General features: G+C 38.9%; 1 protein-coding gene across 6 annotated transcripts in view; it reads right to left on the reverse strand.

Moving 5' to 3' along the window:
• Window positions 1-504: 504 nt before the first annotated feature.
• scn1lab (sodium channel, voltage-gated, type I like, alpha b) overlaps window positions 505-21634 on the reverse strand; it is a 51983-nt gene continuing 30853 nt past the window's right edge. For 5 of the 6 annotated variants that reach the window (XM_073851547.1, XM_073851546.1, XM_073851544.1 and 2 more), the window contains exons 17-26: window positions 18409-18541; window positions 14230-14384; window positions 13962-14135; window positions 11758-11880; window positions 7168-7449; window positions 7022-7075; window positions 6307-6448; window positions 5868-5968; window positions 5504-5774; window positions 505-4822 (exon numbers count right to left, since the gene is read on the reverse strand). In XM_073851547.1, coding sequence (XP_073707648.1) covers window positions 3630-4822; window positions 5504-5774; window positions 5868-5968; window positions 6307-6448; window positions 7022-7075; window positions 7168-7449; window positions 11758-11880; window positions 13962-14135; window positions 14230-14384; window positions 18409-18541 — 2628 coding nt within the window. In that variant the 3' untranslated portion in view covers window positions 505-3629. Of the gene's footprint in view, window positions 4823-5503; window positions 5775-5867; window positions 5973-6306; window positions 6449-7021; window positions 7076-7167; window positions 7450-11757; window positions 11881-13961; window positions 14136-14229; window positions 14385-18408; window positions 18542-21634 lie in introns of all 6 variants that reach the window. The other variant, XM_073851543.1, reaches the window with a different exon arrangement.

Raw genomic sequence — 21634 nt, forward strand, 5'->3', positions numbered from 1 at the left:
CGGGGTGAGTACATTATCTGTACATTTTTGTTCTGGAAGTTAACTAATCCTTTCAGTAAAGATCATGTTCCATGAAGATATTTTGTAAATGGACTACCATAAATATATCAAAACTTAATTTTTGATTAGTAGTATGCATTGCTAAGAACTTCATTTGGACAACTTTAAAGATGATTTCTCAATATTTAGATTTTTTTTGCACCCTCAGATAGGCCCTATTTGTATCACAGGGAAATATTGTCCTATCATAACAAACCCTACATCAATGGAAAGCCTATTTATTCAGCCTTCAGATGTATAAATCTCATTTTCAAAAAAACTGACCCTTATGACTGGTTTTATGGTCCAGGGTCACATATTTGTGTTATTTATTAATTACTGAATGGCACAGATACAGACCGAAGACAAAAGAAAAAACATTTCCAAAATAAATGTCTTAGGCTCTTCAGTTACTGGCTTCCCAAAATGTGCTTTATTTTGGAAAACTACAGTGAATGTCTGCAATCTCTGCTCCGCTTCAGAGGAAATCAATTCATATTGCACATTGAAAACAAAAGGTAGTACACGTTTGCAAATCATATAAACATTTTCAAGTAACCCAACAAAAAAAGTATGCATCTCTTTGCGGCGTTTCTCTCTCAAAATTATATTTGCGATGTACCTTTAGAGTGTGTAGTAATAACGAATATAATAAGTTTAACTTTGGTACAAAAAATATGATCTTTATTCTTTTGGCTTTTAAAATAACGTCACCATGTAGTTGGTTAATATAGTGCATGCAGTTTACTACCACACTACGAATGAAATATGACGACCACTGATTGCTTCATAAATTTTTATGTACATTTAAAACCAGGACCTGGCCTTCACATGTAGCACTGTGCAAAAAGAAATGTAAACAAAATGTATTCCCCAAAAAAAAAAAAAAAAAAAACAATAACATGAGCTTGAAACTACTATTTACAATATAAACAATAAAAAGAATGAGAATAAAGCACATCGATGGTGGCCCCAGTACATACAGTCAAAACACACATATAGATCTCTCTCACATAAATAAGCTCTCATATTCGTTTTCTCTTTCACACTCACATCTCTCGATCACATGCATCCAAATGACAGTTTAAGTGGCGTGTAAAAGTGCTCCTCTACAGAGTTGAGTACAGAGGTGAGATACAGCGTGCCATTATATACATACAAAATCACCACCACTAGTTCAACAGAAGAGCTCATGTCAAAATCGCATTATTCGGCCCAACTCATTGTGTTGCCATTTCTCGGCGACAGACATTGAACTTTAAAACGAGGCAAATTGATTTTCAGTAGAGATCCACTGACAGGTTGACCTGCACCTATGCACGGAATGGTTTTAGATTTGGAAGATATATATATATATATATATATATATATATATATATATACGCATATATTTTTTCTTCTTTCTTTCTTTTTGTTCAAAATAAAACGAGGAGGTGAGACATGTGGCTGTCTGGTACAGAGACATTCAGTAGGGTTACACTGCCGTTTCCTATCATGTTCACCAGTGAGTGTACATTCTGTTAACATTATGGTAGTTTCACAGAGGGGTGGATATCTGTCTCATCTCGTATACGCCTTCGTATGAGGTGAACAACTTAATAGAACGTTTAGGGTTCAACGAACAGCACTTGTTGCATAATATTGATTCCCACTGGAAATAATCGCACCTTAAATAAACTCAAGGTTAGAGTAAGGCACTTACAAAAGAAGTAAACTGTGCCAGCATCTGGAAGGTTTAAAGGCCATTATATTTTTGATAAAAACACTTACATACATAGACATATTTGCACTATGTTTTTAGAATTATTCCTGTGGTTATTTTTGGTCATTGGATATTTTTGAACGTAAGAATGGGTGTGGCCATTTGAAAATGTAAAGTATTTTTATACATTATATAGCTTAATGTATTTAAGAAAATCAGTAATGAACACACTGGTTTGTAGTGTAAACAGTTTACCACCTTATTCTTAAATGCAGAAGTAAGCCTATGGAGACACTTCCGGTTCATTATCTGCAATAGGGAAATAACAAGAATAATAATAACGTGCAGTAAACAGCAAAACTGTTTGCACTACAAACCGGTGTGTTCATAATTAAGATAACACATTAAAATAATATGGTAAGACACACCAATTTGCTATATCAAGCAGCAAAACAAGCTGATGAGACAAGAAGCCAGACCTATAAAATTTTCAAATGGCCGCGCACACTCTTATGGCAAAAATAAGGTGGAGGAAGTCTCGCACATTCAGAGAAAACAGCGTTCTGGGTTGAAAAATAAGGTGGATACGTAGACTTAGCATGAAGAAAAAACATTCAAAATATAGGTTGTGGCCCCTTTAAGATATAAATAAAAACTCTGGTCATGTGGTACAACACCCAAGAAAATCGCATAACCTTTCTTCTTGGTGTCTTTGTGCAGATATTTTGAGAAAGTTATTGCGTTTACAGGCTTTAACAGGCATTGTCATGACAACAGAGTTGAAAGATAATAAACAAGATTAGATAAGTGATTATATCACACTATTTTCATGTTAACACATGTATAATCTATAATATGTATCATATAATGTTAAATGTTAAACATGTGGCCTCTTTTACTTCCATTATAAGTGCCTTATAGCAACACAAATGTTGTCAATTGAGGTTACCATACATTGAACCCAGAACATTCATTAACGGGTTTGAATCAAATACATTTTGACAACTTCACTAACTGACTTTGGCTCATTTTGCTATCGACAGTGGAAGATTAGTGTTCAATTAATCCATTTTCGTGTTTGTGTTCAGTAAGGCAGTGCAGACGTGGTCTACATCTTCATCCATAAATAATAAAAAACATTCTGTGTGAAAGTCCTGATTAGTACAGTAGCATTCTGCTCTCGGCTTACTGAGCGATTTATTTTGTAGCACTTGGAATCTACCGGTGTATGTATGTGTGTGTGTGTGTGGTTTGTTCTAAAGTAAATGAGGTCCCGTTTGGATAATTCACTACTGGATATGATCGACATTCGCCAGCCCCTTCCACAGACGTGCCCTTAAATGAAGTAGTTCAGACAATCAAACCCATGAGTAGAAAAGTTCAACATGATTAAAAAAATGAGCTAACAAAAATGTGCAGGTATATAATACGCCATTCAATAAGAAAGACACCAGCGGTAGTGTTAGCACTAGCTACTGATGACTATAACAGTTTCTTTCAGTCCTCGGGATTGTGTAACAACACTCAAAACTAAAAGACAAACTCACACACCACTCTATACTTGCCATTTCGTTTCACGCCAACGTCCTTAGGGATTCAACAGTCATACTCGAGTGTGTGTGTGTGTGTGCGTGTGTTCGTCGTGTCGACACTGGCACTGTCCTCGAATCAACGCTTTCCATCAACACCATAAATGCACCTTAAGGCTAGCTCGGTGCGCACACACACAATAGTCTAGACACACGCACATACACACACTCCGCCTCACACACACTCAGTTTGGCATTAGTTCCAAAACCGCTTCAGGTGAATTGCACCCCGGTGCTTGCGCTCCGCTCTGTAAACAGTGTCTCAGTTGAAAAGAACAGTCTCTGTTTCAGTCCCTCGTTCATTTTTTTCTGTCTCTTGCATCTTTTGCTTTGTCCTCCTTCTCCCTCCTCTCTTTTTCATATTTGTCTTTCTCTGACTTGGCCACGCTGTTATAAGATGGCGGAGAGGCCGAGGAGGGAGTCATATCCGTTTTGTCTGACGCAGAGTTCTCTTGAAACTTTCCAATGACGAGCACCTCTTTCTCCGGGATACACACACCGTCCTGCAGCTGTTTTCGGTAGGCTTCGGAGGCCTTCTTTACCGTGATCCTCATACGGTACCGTCGAAAGGCCCTCTGGATGACCACAGCCGACATTTCCTCCTGTTTCCTGCGGAGGGTCGTTGTGATGGGCTCGTAGGAGACTTTGGAGGGATTGGAGGCCATAAAACGATCCTCCATCTGTCCCCTCAGGGCATCCATTTCGCCCTCCTCTCCCAGTACCCTCAGGGTAAAGGCGAACAGGATGTCCAGGCAGTGGATGCGGTCACCACTGACCATGGGCAGGTCCATGGCTATGAGCTGGATCTTGTTTGGCTTGGCTATGCGTAACGGAGGATCCAGAGCGTCCGCAAAGTCGGAAAGCTTGTTATACTCCACAAACTGCGTGGCGTTAGGGTCGAATCGCTCCCAGACTTCGTAGAACATTTCAAAGTCGTCCTCGCTCAGCGGTTCGGCGCTCTCCTCCGTGGCTACGCTGAAGTTCTCCAAGATCACAGCGATGTACATATTCACCACAATCAGGAAGCAGATGATGATGTAGCTCACGAAGAAGAAGATGCCGACCGAGGGGTTTCCGCAGTCGCCGCGGTACATGCTGCCCGGATGCTCCAATTCGCTGTCGCAGTCCGGATCTTGCTTGTTCAGGATGGGTGCCAGGAGGCCATCCCATCCTGCAGAAGTGGTAATCTGGAACAAGCAAAGCATCGAGTTCCCGAATGTCTCGAAGTTGAACATGTCGTCGATCCCCGCCTCCCGCTTCACGTAGGCAAAGTTGGACATTCCGAAGATGGCATAGATAAACATGACCAGGAACAGGAGGAGGCCAATGTTGAACAAGGCAGGAAGTGACATCATCAAGGCAAACAGGAGTGTGCGAATGCCTTTGGCTCCTTTGATGAGACGAAGAATGCGACCGATTCTGGCAAGTCGGATGACTCGGAATAAGGTTGGCGATACGAAATATTTCTCAATCAAATCAGATAGGAACATGCCTGACAAGAAACAAAACACAAGTCCAATAAGTGATCTCAGGAATCCATGAATTTCCCACACTATTTGAGCTTAAAGGGATAGTTCACCCAAAAATGGAAATTACCCCAGGATTTACTCATCCTCAAGCCATCCTAGGTGTATACGACTTTCTTCTTTCAGCCAAATACAACCTTTCTACAAAATTATATTAAACATGTCCTGGCTCTTCTCTTCTAAGCTTTATAATGGCAGTAATTGGGGTTTAAGATTTTGAAGCCCAAAAAGCCAAGCCAAGAGGAAACTTGTTTTCCTTTGCTGTAAACAAAACTTGGTTCTAGCGAGACTAGCGTATTCACACTGGAGCTTACGCTATGCCTACACCATTCTCATGGTATAATTTTTTTTAATTTTTGGGTGAACTGTCTCTTTAAGGGCGATTTATGGTCAAAGCATACTCTACTCAAATGTAGTAAATCATTTCCAGCATTGCTAAACTGTTTTCTTTGGCTGCTTTTGTCTTTCAGATCAATTAAGGTGTGATCACATTGGTGAAATTTAGTTAAAAAATATCCATTGTCTATTGTAAAAAGTGTAGCAAAATATGCAGCACAGCTCACAGAAGCCACTTTCAAACCATGCAGTTTCTGCCCTAAATCTTCAAAATGTTAATATAGCTTAATGATAGTAATAGAATTTCTTACCAACAATTGAGAGAATCACCACTACAAAGTCAAACACATTCCAGCCAATTGTGAAGTAGTAGTGCCGCAGGGAGATCATCTTGAGCACACATTCTCCAGTAAAGAGGATGATGAAAACCAGGTTTATCCAGTACAGAATATCATCCATCTCCTTTGTCTGGTCGTCGGTTTCCACCATCATGGTCACCATGTTCAAGCAGATCAGGATCATAATCACAATGTCGAAGGCTTGTTTGGTGATAAAGTCAAAGATGAGGCCTTGGAACTTGTTCTAGAGTGAAGTACAGAGAAATTACATTATTAAAAAATACTGTTTTATAATGATGGCTCTTAGTGGTTAGGGGGAGTGAGCTGTGTGTCATACCGTAGGCCTAGGAATTGGCTTCTGAGGCTTCTTAGATCCCAGTTTCTTCATGGCATTGTAATATTTCTTCTGTTCTTCTGTCATGAAGATATCCTGACCTCCTAAGTAAAGAGCAAATGCAGAAAGCTGGTTACAACCACTGTTTCATTATATGTCACAATACAAACATAATGCAACCAGGCCTCTTTTTAACCTCTGAACTTCAGGAAATGTCAAAGAGGCAATTCAGCCCAAACCAAATACTATTTGTCTCTCAATACATTACTACTGTGTGCGCTTTACAAACAAAACCAGTTCAATAAGTTACCATTGTGTGCTCACTAAACAAAACCACAGACTGTGTACATATCACATTACAGCATTTGGAAAGTAAACTGAACGAATACACAGTGGTTGATTTTATTCAGGTGTTTAAATGCGCCTTCCTCAGTTTAGATACTTATCTTTTTCTTCTGCTGATTGAAGTTATCAATGATCACACCAATGAAGAGGTTGAGGGTAAAGAAGGAGCCGAAGATAATGAAGATGACGAAGTACAAGTACATGTAAAGGTTTGATTCATAGTCGGGCTGTTGCTCCAACTGGAAGTACAAAAAAAATGTGTATGTTATTATAAATTCACAATACTAATGTGCATTGCAAAGTAATCTTCATAAGCACACTCCTGCTTAAACATAAAAAAAACTGATGTCACCGATGGGTGAGTATTATGTTTCGTCAAGTTTAGTCAAGTCTTTGTTTAATTTGTGTGTTATTATGTAAAATGAAGGTAAATGAAGTTGCATTTAGGTTCAGTCAGCTTGCCTCAGTGAAGCTATTGTAGTTTACTTTAAAACAAGAATACAATACTTTCCTTAATGTGGATCTAAAATTATAATTACTGGGAAATATGATATGAACTAAAACACCCTTTGTATTTGAGTTTTCAATTGGCAAAAAAAAACACAAATAAATACATTAATACCTGAATTAAAGTATTCCTTAGCTTGAAAGATCTTCAACATTTATGTAACATTTATGTAAGAGGTTAATGGTCCTTTACCACAAATACTATTTTTAATTTGTGTAGTCATAAAGAAAATACAATAACATATTAATCAAATGTAACATTGCAATCTGAATGGTTAAAAATAAATCTGAAGAGAAATACTTACATCACGAGAATCCACAGCTGCATACATGATGTCCATCCATCCTTTAAATGTAGCCTTGTGGAAACGAGCAAAATCAATATCAATATTCAATAAACAGTATGAATACACTACAAACTGAAAACCTCATATGCGTTCAGCTTACTTACCACTTGCAGTAGCGCCAGGTATCCGGCTCCCACATTATCGAAATTTATCTTGACGTTTTTCCAGCGCACCGAGTCATTGTTTGCAATCAGTGCAGAGCATTCGGACTTGTTATTGACCACACTGATGGGAATCATCTCATCATTGGTGGTATTAATACAATGGTAGTATTTCCCTGCGAAAAGGTTCACCCCCATGATGCTGAAGATCAGCCAGAAAATCAAACACACCAGCAGCACATTCATGATGGAAGGTATGGCTCCCAGCAGAGCATTCACTACAACCTAGAAGAAAAGAAATACATCATGTCACACACAAATATCTTCAAATATATTCACTCTTGCTATGGATACAAGAGCTGCGAAACTGAAATGAACTTCCTAAGCTTTTATAGTGCATGGCTTACTTGCTGGTTAAAAACAAATCCTTTACATAGATTAGGATAATACAATTCTGAAAAATAACAAGGTTAACAGGGGTTTAAGAATAGCTAAGTCTATTTTATCCTACATTAAAGCTAAAAAAGGAGTAGGCCTATCTGCCTTGTTTACTCTATAAGTAATAGCTAAATACCTCTAATTATTAACCAACTGCAATGTTCATAGAACATAGGATTGACCATATCCACGGATTACTTCCTTGTTTTAGACAAGCCAGTCAAGTCATTTCCGATCAACTGTACTGTGCCGTAATAGGAGTGTACTTTGATTGTGAATGGATTATGTAGAGAAAACGAGCAAAGAAAAGTTTTGTTTGTCTACGAGGACCAAACGTCCATGTATACCGTTTCAAGAATGGCAAACTCAAGTTAAAAAAAAAATCGGATAAATATGCGCGAGTCATTGCTATGATTAACAGTAATAACTGGACAAAACATCGGACAAGCTGATGTAACAAAAAAGAGCTGTGCATTAAATGATTCAGACTAAATTCAGTTTGTGTTGGTTAAATAAAGGCTAAATAAATCTGGAAGACAGGAAGTCAATAGCTTTTACAGTTCAAGATAAAGCTTAAAAGATGTAGTTCTTAAATTATATAAAATATTTCAAATTCATATTGAGGGCATTATTTAATTCTTATACCATTAATATTAAACTTATTTAATTTGTAGTGAACTATTTATAAGTATTTAAAAAATTCACCCTTATAGGCTGTTTGTGTCTGAGTGTAATGCCGAGCCAGCAGAGGGAGCCCTTACCCATGAACTGACTGTTGCTGCTCCCTCTGCTGCCTCGTTGGTAACTTCCTGTTTGGTGGCCATTTAAGCAGGGCCTAAACCAAACAGGCTTCGCGAAGTATTGTTTTGCTGTGCGGACTCTACTAAGTGTTTTCTCATTGCCATTGCCTTGTTTTTGCCACGGTTTTGTCTCATTGTTCTTGTCATAGTTTTGCCATTGTTTTGTTCTGTTTCCATTGCCATAGTTTTACCTTGTTTCATTGTTTATTTGCTATTTTTGGACTGCCCTCTCTGGTTTTTGGACTCTGCCTGTTTTTGTGGATTACACTATTGTTTTGCCTCCGTTATACTGTTAGTTTGGATATTGACCCTGCCTGTTTGACTACGATCTGTTTATTAAAGCTTGCGTTTGGATCTTACACGGTTCCCTGAGTCCTGCGTTACAGAAATACTTCGACACCTAAAGATCCAGCAGCTTTTGGAACACAGATCACCATGAACCCAGCATCACGCCTTCTCTGCCTACGTCAAGGTAATAGGGCTTTAGAGTAGTATGTTGAGGATTTTTGCAATGTGTGCCACTTGGTGGGCTTTAATGATGTCGCCCTAAAAGGTATTTTTCCTAATAGACTTAATGACCATTTAAACGAGTTAATGCCTAACAGTAAGGGCCCTGCAACCCTTGAGGAATATATTTACTTTGCTTTGTTCCTGACTGATTCATATTTTACTGTGGGGGTTGTGGAAAAGGAGCCGCACAATCCCACAGTACCCCTCACACATCACTCTGTCCATGTTCACGAGTCTGCTCCGGAGGCCTTGTCTGTCCACGTGTCCGCTGCGCCAATGCCTCTTATGGAGGCGGCATCTATGGCGGAACCCTCTGAGGAGGCAGCTCCCACTGCAGATCCTCAAAAGGGGGTACCATCCTCTTATGAACTCACTATCTGCTCAATCACTGTCAATGTTCCTGCTCTGCCTGCTCCGCCAAGGCTTCCTGCTCTGACTGCAACGCCAAGGCTTCCTGCTCTGACTGCAACGCCAAGGCTTCCTGCTCTGACTGCAACGCCAAGGCTTCCTGCTCTGACTGCAACACCAAAGCTTCCTGGTCTGCCTGCAATGCCAAGGCTTCCTGTTCTGCCTGCTCCGCCAGGGCTTTCTGCTCTGCCTGCTCCGCCATAGTCTCCTGCTCTACCTGCACCGCCATGGCTTTCTGCTTTGCCTGCACGACCTAGGCTTCCTGCTCTGCCGGACCCGCCATGGCTTCCACTACTCCACAGTCTGCCATTGTGGTCCAGGCCCACCTCCGCTTCATGACCCAGGTCTGCTATTTCTCCATGGCCCAGGTCCTCCAAGTTTCCACTGTCTGCCACTGTTCCATGGACCAGGTCCTCCATTGCCTCACTGTCTGCTATTGCTCCACAGCCCAGGTCCTCCATTGTTACACTGTCTGCCATTACTCTACGGCCCAGGGCCTCCATTGCTCCACTGTCTGCCACTGCTCCATGGCCCAGGTCCTCCAGTGCTCCACTGTCTGCCTCTGCTCCAAAGTCTAGGCCCTGACTCTAAACCTGTTCGCCTGCATGGACCTGGCCCACCGTCCCACCCCCTGTTTTGCTTCTGTTCCCCTACCCTCCTGGACTGTTGTTGTTTGAGCGCCAGGGGTCGCTCCTAGGAGGGGAGATTCTGTAATGCCAAGCCAGCAGAGGGAGCCCTTACCCATGAACTGACTGTTGCTGTTCATGCTCTTACCCATGAACTGACTGTTCCCTGAGGCCTGCGTTACACTGAGCTTATTTATTTAATTTAATGACTTTGCACTTGCTATACTATATACTTCAGTGTGGTACAATTTATTACACTAGTAATTTTATAATAAATCGAAAAGCAAGACGTCTTAAAAAAACTAGAGCAGTGAAATGGCAGCTGCCATCTTCTGGTTATATGGGTAATTTCATGTCATTTTCATATTAAAAAGACTTGTTTTCCATGAAAAGACATTTTTTTCCATGTCGTCTTTATGAATGAAAAGTGAATGTTTGAAGTGAATTTTACTGCACAGCTGTAGAGTTGAAAAGTAGGCTTTAAAATAATAAAAGATTTTAAAAATGTGTTCATGACTATGAAGGTAAGTTACTGATAATCAAGAATACGATTAAGATGCCCTTAAAAAGAAGTATCGCTAGCTAACGTTAGCCTAAACACCTTATGATAGTTTTTAGCTGTCAGCATTTAAATGTACAACTATGCAGGTACTCTCCTGGAATTACCAGGCTTAGCATTTTCATAATATGTTGTTAAATAATATGAAACTGAATGTTCATGCCGCTATCATTATTTATGATATTGCTATTATTATTTTTCTCAGTTTCTGATAATTAATGAGTGTCCACCTATATATAGCACATGTAAAATGAGCTTCAGCGGAAGTTACAAACTGGCTTATCATTACGCAGTAGTTCTAAAGAATTCCCCGTGCATATGGTCAATTTTAACATATAAACATCTTGCAGGGGCATATCACACATATCTTTGAGCTACCAAAACGTGAAAGAAAAAACAGAAAATGAAAACAGAAAAAACCTTGTGGAGACACGATGACGTCACAACATTTGTTTACTGCAAATGAAAAGAGACACATAACAGAGAAAGAAATGTAAGGTCAAGTCACAAACACCACAAAAACCACCACAGAATCATCAGAATAGATCAGAGAGCTCTTACCACAGCACATGCAGAGAGGCATGCACACTAAAGAGAAAGGTCTAAAAATACTACAGTCTCCATACAATATTCATTTATTCATGTGATTAGGATGTTTAATATTCACCAACAGCATGCAAGAGGATTACAGCTTCCCCACAACATTCATAAAATTCAACAGTAGTTTTGTGTGAGAGTATGCTGTTTTTCTCAATTAGGACATGTTGCAGGATCAACTTCATTGGTCAGATTTTAGGGTTAGGTCTGAATAAATAAGTAAAAAGGTTGTTTTTTCATGTGATCAGATTTGGAGAAAAGTTGCATTACATCACTTGCTCCCCAGTGGATCCTTTGCAGTGAATGGGTGCTGTCAGAATGAGAGTCCAAACAGCTGATAAAAACATCACAATGATCCACAAGTACTCCACCAGTCCAGTCAATCAGTTAACATGATAGCACCCATTCACTGCTTTGATACTAGGATGCTAGATTTCTCCAAATCTGTTCCGATGAAGAAACAACCCCATCTTGGATAGCCTGAAAGCAAGTCAATTTTTAGCACATTTTCATTTAGTACCAATTACATACAGAATTGTAACCACAAATGTAATGTGAACTGTTGCAGCACAAATGTTATCACCAAACATCCAGGAACATGTCCTACTTGGGTAAATCACGCCACATGATGCATGTTTGTTTGTGTATGTCTTACCCTCATTCCCTCAAAGCGTGACAAAGCTCTCAAAGGTCTAAGAGCACGCAGTGTTCTCAGGGACTTAATGGCAGTAAGTTCAGAGTAACCAAGAGCATTTGCTACCAGACTCACCAACGAAACCTGCAAAATAAAAGTATGCAGCCAATCATGAAGGGAACTTGTGTTCAAACTCATAGGATACACAATATCCGTACCTGATCTCATGCCGTAAATGTGCCTGTGGGAAGTTTTGTCGCAAGACGCGAAATATGTACCAGTAAGTATTAGGGATGTAACGGTATTGTAAATACCGTCGTACCGCAATAGCAAATTTTTTCGATACTACCGTGGTCGCATGACTCGATAAAACGATAGGTCTTCTGAGAAAAGTTTACTCAGGCGAATGGAGCGAACGGGAGGTTGTGGGAACTACAATTCCCATCAGCCCAGGAGTGGCCATCATCCTTTGCGGTCTGTTTTCGCTACAGATCCAATAATGCGTAAATGGAAGGTGCTGCTAGCAGCAGCGAAGGAAAAGAAATGGAAATGGTCGAAACTATTGCCTGTTTCACATATACTCCGTCTGCAGTGCGTATGGGTTGCGTATTTTCCCCCACCCATTTTAACGGATTAGAACGTTTCACACTGCACGCTTTTGCTGTCCGGCAGTGCGTACCCAGAAGCGGTGCGTTTCCAACAGTGCAGCAATCGTTTCCGCACCGAGTTTATTATTTGTTGTGCTGCAGCCCTGACTTAAAGTGACAGCGCATTGTTAGCTGTTAAATGAACATGTATTGACACGGAAATGTGGTGATTACACCAAAAATGCATATAAATGAAGTGTACTGTGTTTTACAGTCAACACGTGGCTTTTTGGCTAAGTTTAAAACTAGGAAAAGTGCTGCTTCTGCACCGCATACGTAACACACACGAACTGCATACGCACTGTATACGGAGTATGTGTGAAACAGGCGTAAAAGCGGGTTTTAAATCGGATGTGTGGAAGCATTTCAGTTTCTCTGTCTGAAACCTGTCTGTCTGAATAAGTGAGTGTGTCAGTGAATGAGGTAAGTAGCCTATTCTGAAATACTTATTCAGCACATGGGCCAGCTGCAATAAGTAGGCTGCTATTTTTATTTTTTTCTGAGTTTTCAAGAATACTAAATTGAAACTTTATTTTTTTTTCATGGTTTATACATTTTTTGTTATTAAAATTGAAAAATTTAAGTTCCTGTTTCAAAGTTTACAGATAGATGGCTAATTTGTATGCCATTGATATGTTCAGTGTTCATGTAAACTGTTTAATAAACACTTCTGGCACTTTTTTCGAGTCTCTTCATTAGTTTTGTTTTTCCTGTAAATGATTCAATAAATACTGTACCGTGCCATTCATACCGTGAAGTTTTGATACCGTTACATCCCTAGCAAGTATATATCACTGCAGTTTCCACAAGAAACAACCACTAGACGTGGTAAAACAGCGAGTGTTTGTAATCGTTTCAATACACAGTTATGACTGCAACTCCATATGTGTCACATATGTTTCGCTTTCTGAACATAACAAGTTTGGATTGGATTTCCCTGGTGAACAAAACAGCTAAAACCTACCTAGGCTGGTTGGCTGGTTTTAGTTGGTCAGCAGGCTGGTTTTAGAGGGGTTTTAGTCACTTTTCCATCCTGGCCAGGCTGGGACACCAGCTAAAGCCAGTTACTTCCAGCTTAAACCAGCTAAGACCAGCCAACCAGCCTAGTCTTGTTTTAGCTGTTTTTTTTTTTTTTCATTCCTGTGAAAAACATGAATCCCAATGAGCGAGCTGAAACTTAAGAGATTGAAAAAAGCTATAGCGGCATGCTTGCAATGGCACTTTTTATTTCACATTTGCTTTTGCGAAAGGTGCGAAAGGTGCAAAAGGTACGTTATTTTAAAACATCACGGAGCATTTGAGTTATCGCGCCACTCAATGGACATTTCAAGTCAGAACTGCGGTGACACGCACAAAACCAACAGCACATATGTTCATCTGTTCCGGGAGAAATAATTTAGGGCCACTCTGTGGACATTTCACATCGAATATGTCACTAACTGTACATGGCAATATGTATGTCGTGTCTTGTGAAAAAGTTCCCACAGGTATGTTTTCATCATAAGATCAGATTGCACTTTCCACTTACAAACACACACTGTGTACAGCTGGAAAACAGTATGTAAGGTTCATACATACATCAACAATCAGGAAGTCAAGCCAACACCAGGCGTTGGTGAAGTATTTGGCAAAGCCGTACGCAACCCACTTCAGAAGCATCTCCAAAATAAAGATGTATGTGAAGACTTTATCTGCAAATTCCAAAACCGTCTTTACTGTCTTACGCTGCTCGATGTAAATGTCCTCAAAAGCCTGAACACACATACACAACAACAAATTTACTGAATGTTGAATGTTTGTCTTATAAAAAAAAAAACAATTGGACTGGTTGTGAGTGGGTGCTCACCAATGCTCCACTGCTGAGTAATATCATAAAGATGATGAAGGACTCAAACCAGTTGTGCTCTACAATGATGAAGCACGTTTTCCTGAGAATCCACCAACTCTTCCCTTTTCCCTTCTCCACATCGACCTGACAGCACTGAAACCTCATCACACAGCCTGAGAAAAACACACCGAAAAAAAGTCACTTAATGTGAGTGGACAGCAGAACAATTGAGCTCAATGAAAAAAGTGAACTCTCCCAAATCGTCCCAAAAAGTCAATAATAAAAATGCTTTGGTACTACTTTGGTCAAACTGTGCATTTTTGTAGCTATTTTTATGATTTCATTCAGATACATGTCTTCAGCCTTTTCTCTAACCCTATAACAGGCTGTTTTGTTTAAGACCTTAAAATTGATGGTCATATGATATTGATGGCAAACTTTGTTTTAAAGAGTGGGTGGGACACTTTTTTTTTTGGCGTTTTTGCCTTTATTATTATAGGACAGTATTAAGCCGATATTCTTCAAATCAGTGAATAAATGCATAGATATGCAATAAACTTAATTAAAATCAGAGATGTTCTTCATTAGTAATCGTATATGCGGAGCAGGGACACAATTTGTGTTTTGTTTTGTGATTCAACTGGAATGAATAAATAGTCTCCGCAACGTTTAATCGATTGAATGAAGCGCTGGTGTGTGAGACTGTGCAAGAGACACAAGAGAACGTTCTGTCACTAAAAACACTGCAGTGAACATTCAGCATTCAGCTTTGTTAAAAACAACAGATTCCAGCGCCAGATCGCAGCTTATTTACCAGAAATGAATGGCAACCCAATCTCACGGCTGGGTTGGCACCAGGTATGTCCTTGCCACGATATGTTTAAACAAAAAACCCATCTCATCCATAAATTACACTTATGTATGCTATTGTTAAAAAGTTTGGGGTCAGTCATTTTTAAAGGCTTCTTATGCTCACCAAAGCTGCATTTATTTGATCAAAAATGCATTAAAAATCTACCCTGGAAATCCAGAGATCTCGCGAGAGCACAATTTGAATTGTCTCTGCAAGACACTCTGGCCTCGAGCAATGATGCAGGTTACTGCAATACGTAAGCAATTGTGGGAACCAATCAAATCGGTGTATCTGATGTAGGCGGGCCAGAGGCGAGCTAAGCCGATGACGACAGCGCTGCGACGTACGGAATCCTTTAGTAAACATTGAAAGAGATCTATTATACAGATGAAAATCAGTTGTTTGAAACGGCTTTGGCCGCTACAAAAGAGGAACAGAAAGCCGTGCTCGAATCGTTCCTTTGCAAGAAGGACGTTTTTGCTGTTTTGCCGACTGGATACGCCAAGAGTTTAATCTACCAGTTAGCTCCGCTGGTAGTTATGCACGAAGAGGAACAGATCGGAAGCGGGCAATGCCAGATAGCATTCAGCAGTCTCGAGTCCTGGCTGTTAAAGAAGTGGCGATAAATGTTATCGAACAAGGTCTACCGGGACAACCTGATCGGGATTGTGGTGGATGAGGTCCATCTCATTTACAAATGGTAAGAGTCACTTGGTAAACTTACTGTAACGAAAAACGGAACTATTCAATAGTAATACAGTAGCCTAACTTGAACAGGACAATATGTCTCGCTGCTGAATGAAACGCTAGCGTCTATCCACATATTAGTTGATGGTTAATGAATAGTTTGATCGGACCTAATTGTTTTAATGAGATTGATTCGGCTGTCGTAATTAATAGTTATTAATCTTGTCACATTGTTTATGTTATAACATTGAAATCCACTCTTATATGTTCATCGTCGCTCTGGATACGTCACACCATGTATTGTTTTGATTGGTCTGGAGTTATCCAATTGCGTGCAGTGAGAATTTCAAATGCATGCTTGGTGCCGCCCCTCGAGTTAGGTCCTTTTCATTGCTTGAGGCCAGACCCATAATCTTAATAGATTAGGGTCTGGATTTTTCCAGGCTAGTAAAAATCTGATTTGGAGCTCAAAAACATTTATTATTATTAATGGTGAACAGTCATGCTGCATAATTAACCATTATGTATATTTTCAAGGTTCTTTGATAAATAGAAAGTTCAAAAGAACAGCATTTATTTGAAACAGATATTTTTTGTTACAATTTAATCATTTTTACTGTCACTTTTGATCTGAATAAGATATTTCACATAAAAGATAAAATAATAGTACCCTGTGTAAAAAGTTTACATACACTTGATTCTTAATACTGTGTTGTTACCTGAATGATCCACATTTTTTTGTTTGTTTGGTGATAGCTGTTCATGAGTCCCTTGTTTGTCCTGAACAGTTAAACTGCCTGCTGTTCTTCAGAAAAATCCTTCAGGTCTCACAAATTCTTTGGTTTTTCAGCATTTTTGTGTATTTGAACCTTTTCCAACAATGACTGTATGATTTTGAGATCCGTCTTTTCACACTGAGGACAACTGAGGGACTCATATGCAACTATTACAGAAGGTTCAAACGCTCACTGATGTGTCAAAAGGAAAAATTATGCATTAAGAGCCAGGGGGTGAAAACTTTTTGAATTTGAGGATCAGGACAAATTTAACTTATTTTGTCTAATGGGAAAAATAAAGAAAATAAGAAAAATGTACACATCCTCATTCAGTTCAAAAGTTCACATTCTTGCCTCTTAATGCATCGTTTTTAATTCTGGAGCATTGGTGAGCATTTGAACCTTCTGTAATAGTTGTATATGAGTCCCTTAGTTGTCCTAAGTGTGAAAAGATGGGTCTCAAAATCATACAGTCGTTGTTGGCAAGGGTTCAAATACACAAAAATGTTGAAAAACCAATGAATTTGTGGGACCTGAAGGATTTTAAAGAACAGCAGGCAGTTTAACTGTTCAGGACAAACAAGGGACTCATGAACAGCTATCATTCATTCAGGTAACAACACAGTATTAAGAATCAAGTGTATGTAAACTTTTACACAGGGTACTATTATTTTATCTTTTATGTGAAATATCTTATTCAGGTCAGTACTAAATAAAATAAAAAAACACGTATTTTGTATGATCCCTCTTATTTTGGTAAAATAATTACCATTTTGCAGATTATACAAGGTGTATGTAAACTTTTGACCTCAACTGTATTTGAGTTTGAAACAGGATAATCAAAGAGGGAAAAAAATAAACTGTGACTAATTAGAAATTGATCCTAATAATGGCCATTCCATAGCCACAATGGAGTCAAGAAGTCAAGAAGTTGATTGTGGAGCATTAGTGCCCTCTTGACCTCAATTCACCCATAAGACCATCTTGACATATGACAACAGCAACACTCAAATATACTACATACATAATTGCTATTTTCTCTAATTAACTTTAACTGGCATGAAATGAGTGCATTAACTACGGGCAATGATTTAGAAGGGCCTTATTACCTACCTTACAATACCCTACAATAAATCCTAAATAGCTTTTAGGCTAATGATTAACATTAACCAATACTGGTTGTAGATTAACATTAACCAGTATCTGGCACAGCCCACTGTCAGAAAATGATTTCAAAGGTGGCACAAGTTATCATGCTTGAATGAATTCAAACCAAAATTTATTCGGACACCCTCAATATTTCTCACACTATCACAGTTTATTCACTATAGTTTAGAAAATCATAATAAAGTATGACAAGAACTCAAGATTTAAACTGTGTCAGAACAAATTCATCTTGATAATGTCAGATAACTCAAATCAAAAGGTACATAATAAAACATGGTCAGGTCAAAGTGTCAATAAAATGTTTGGTCCCAAATTTTTACTGGTAGTCCACTGTATGAAGAATTTTAGGGTATAATGTGTCACAGTTTACTTTATTTTGCTATCCTCACTTACATAAATGTTCTATAGTGTCCTGCACCCACTAGTAAAAATATTAAACATTATATCTAGTGTCTAAATATATTTTTTGGTTTGACTGTATATTAATAAGGTAATTAAGATGCATTTTAATTTCCTGTTTGTACACAAATGCACACGCACTGGTTTCCATGTTTTAAGGGGACACTCTATACACTCTATCTGTATTTTCTAACTATTATCTCCTTACCCTAAAACAGAAACCTGTTTAGGTTTTGCATGATTTATAAGCTGTTTTCCTCATGAGGACCAAAAAATGTCCCCATAGTGTAGAAAAAATACCAGGTACACACACACCTTCGGTAAAGCAGGCCTCTGGGTCCAGAGACTCTTCCGGCTCCAGCTCTACAGACTCTGCCCCCTCTCCAGGGGGTCGGATATCCACTGTGCTCCCTTCTGAGGAACTGAGAACGGCATCAACAGGCAGCTTCTACCCAGATATCCATGCAGCCACACGACCAGACACAAGAAAGCAAACACACACATATACAGGCACAAGATTAGGCTCGACTGTAGCACAACATCTCGTCCAGATTGCTTTTGCAGTTATTCTCAGTCTCATGCAGTTTCAGATCATTCAAAAGTACCTACAAGCCCGTGGATTTAGAGATTGATTTGATTAATTGAATTGATTTTCTAATTAGCAGCCAGGCGTGAAGACAAGTGTCTCTGGCTTTGCCGTGTAATCTCACAGTCAGCTGTGGGTACATTTGATGTGCCTTCATTCCTTCCTCATGCATGTTTTTTTGTTTCTCAAGGTGCATTATTTTTCTCATCCAAGCTTGTGATCTTGTCATCAGATGTTGAGTGCATTGAGTATTTTCATGTCCAGTGCAAATGTCAACCCCTTACCTTTCCCCACCCCTTCCAAAAACAAATGGTTTCTATTGGATAATCCCAATACATTTGAATTGGCATGATTCAGATTATCACATGACCCCACCCCATTGAGTGCAATCCCTTGATTGACATGAAAACACAGGCTGGAAGTCCATTCCGTTAAGCAGTGGTCAAGCTTCGGTCCGCCAGTCAGTTTGAAGAGGAGGGGAGCCGCATTAGCGTTAACTAACACCAGAGCCACACGCCAAGTCTGAGACAGCATTTCATTAGCTTTGATTGGGGGAAACGACTTTAACTGCATCTTAACACAGAAATAGCAAGCTCTTAGGAAGACATATGTGACCCTGGACAACAAAACCAGTCATAAGGGTCAATTTTTTGAAATTGAGATTTATACATCATTTGAAAGCTGAATAAATAAGCTTTCAAGTAATGTATGATTTATTTTCTGGAATCTGAGCATGCAAAAATTGCCTTTAAAGTTGTCAAAATAAGCTCTTAGCAATGCATATTACTAATCAAAAATTAAGTTTTAATATATGGTAGGAAATTTGCAAAATATCTTAATGGAACATGATCTTTATATAATATCCTAATGATTTTTGGCATAAAAGAAAAATGAATAATTTTGAACCATACAATATATTGTTGGCTTTTGCTAAAAAATATGCGACTGGTTTTGTGGTACAGGGTCACAAATGAACTTATCTATGGCTCAGAGATCATTTTCTGATGATATTAACTCTTGAGATGCTAGTTCATCATTGGTTAAAGACTAGTGTGCAGCTAACAATAGCATATATGTGACCCTGGAAAATAAAACCGGGCATGAGGGTCAGTTTTTCGAAATTGGGATTTATACATTATCTGAAAGTAGAATAAATAAGATTTCCATCGATGTATGGTTTGTTAGGATAGGACAATACTGGTCAAGATACAACTATTTGAAAATCTGGAATCTGAGGGTGCAAAAAAAAATCGCCTTTAAAGTTGTCCAAATGTTCTTAGCAATGCATATTACTAATCAAAAATTAAGTTTTTATATATTTACGGTAGAAAATTAACAAAATATCTTCATGGAACATAATCTACTTAATCTCCTAATGATTTTTTACATTTTGACCTATACAATGTACTTAAGACTGGTTTTGTGGTCCAAGGTCACATAAAGCTTGATTTAGGACTTTAATTATATGTCTGATTATATTGTCTGATGTTACTGTAGATCTAAAATACTGGGTAAGAACTCATAATAAGGAAGTATTGCTGACCACAGTGTATTTCTTAAATTGTATTATCCTTCTGACGGTTTTGCTGTCACTGAATTGATAAAACGGTCAGTTGGAGAAACACAGAGGCTAAAAAATACATAGAGAAGGATGCTGTCTAAAACTGAGCTGGAGCGCTGGTTGCCGTGGCACCCAGCTAATGCGGCGCGGGGGAATGATGTAAGCATGCTGTGTGCAATTTCAGAATCTTCCAGAATGTCTCTAACATTTTAATCACAGTAGAAATATAAGAGGCTGAGCAAACCTGAACAAGCTGCCCTGACCCAGGCTGAATGGATTCACTGTAGAGTCTCTAAGCTTTAAATAAGCCTCTCATTAATCTGAAACAATTTTTGATGTCGGATCTGAAGCAAGTCTAATTGATGGATTAAAGTCTAAAGGTTAAAAACGTTCTGATTTGCTACCAAATCCCCTGTTACTCTCTGGTACTCGCTAACCTTCAGTTCATGTCTTAGCGGCACAAGGCACAGAAGCTGTATTATCTTGAGTTGAAGTTGAAGTTGAGTTATCTTGAAATATGTTTCTAAGGGTGTGTTCACACTTGTCATGTTTGGTTCGATTAAAACTAACTCTGGTGCGGTTCTTTTGAGTAAGTGTGAATGCTGCCATCCAAACCCTGGTGCGCACCAAACAAGCGGCGCAAGACCACTTAAAAAATGGTTCTTAGTCCACTTCCAACAGTTCGAATGACATATGAATGCAACGCAGACCAAATACTTCTAAACAAACCAAAAACAGAAAGTAATGACAAGATGTGACGCTATGCGACATGATTTCACGGAGGGAACAAGCCGTGTATCCAAAACAAAATTTGCAGAGGGCAAACGTGGAGCAACAAGAGGTAAAGTGCTTTGTATGAGCTCTTTGTGAGGTGTAAGTGTAGTTGACTTAAAGCAGTACCTCTTTAAGTCAAACACTTTTTACTTTTGTTTGGAGTGTTCAGTGCGTTCCGTCATGAAATATACATAATTTAATCCAAATAATCATGTTGTGAATGTATCACGATGCCTTTAGTTTCGGTATCTTTAGGGCCACTGTCAAAAATGCCAATTTGAACGCTAAGTGGACCAGGACCAAATGTATCATTTTCCTTTTTGGTCCGGACTAAATTAACCAAACAAACCGAACTACAAGTGTGAACACACCCTAAATTAACCGCTGGCTTGTTTCCAACCAGAGCACAACCTCCTGATTGTATATGCACAAACAGGTGACATAAAAATAATTACTGTTGCAATTACACACTTCAGCAGATTGTGAAATGCCTTCTGATGGCTGATTCCCACTATTGCAGCAGTTTACAGTGCAATATATGACTGACATAATCAGCTTTCTAATGTAAAAATATGAATATAAAATTCAAAAAGAATTATTTGCAACTTAAACTTGCAGCT

Source organism: Garra rufa, chromosome 12, assembly GCF_049309525.1.
Source record: "Garra rufa chromosome 12, GarRuf1.0, whole genome shotgun sequence".
Taxonomy (NCBI): Eukaryota; Metazoa; Chordata; class Actinopteri; order Cypriniformes; family Cyprinidae; genus Garra; species Garra rufa.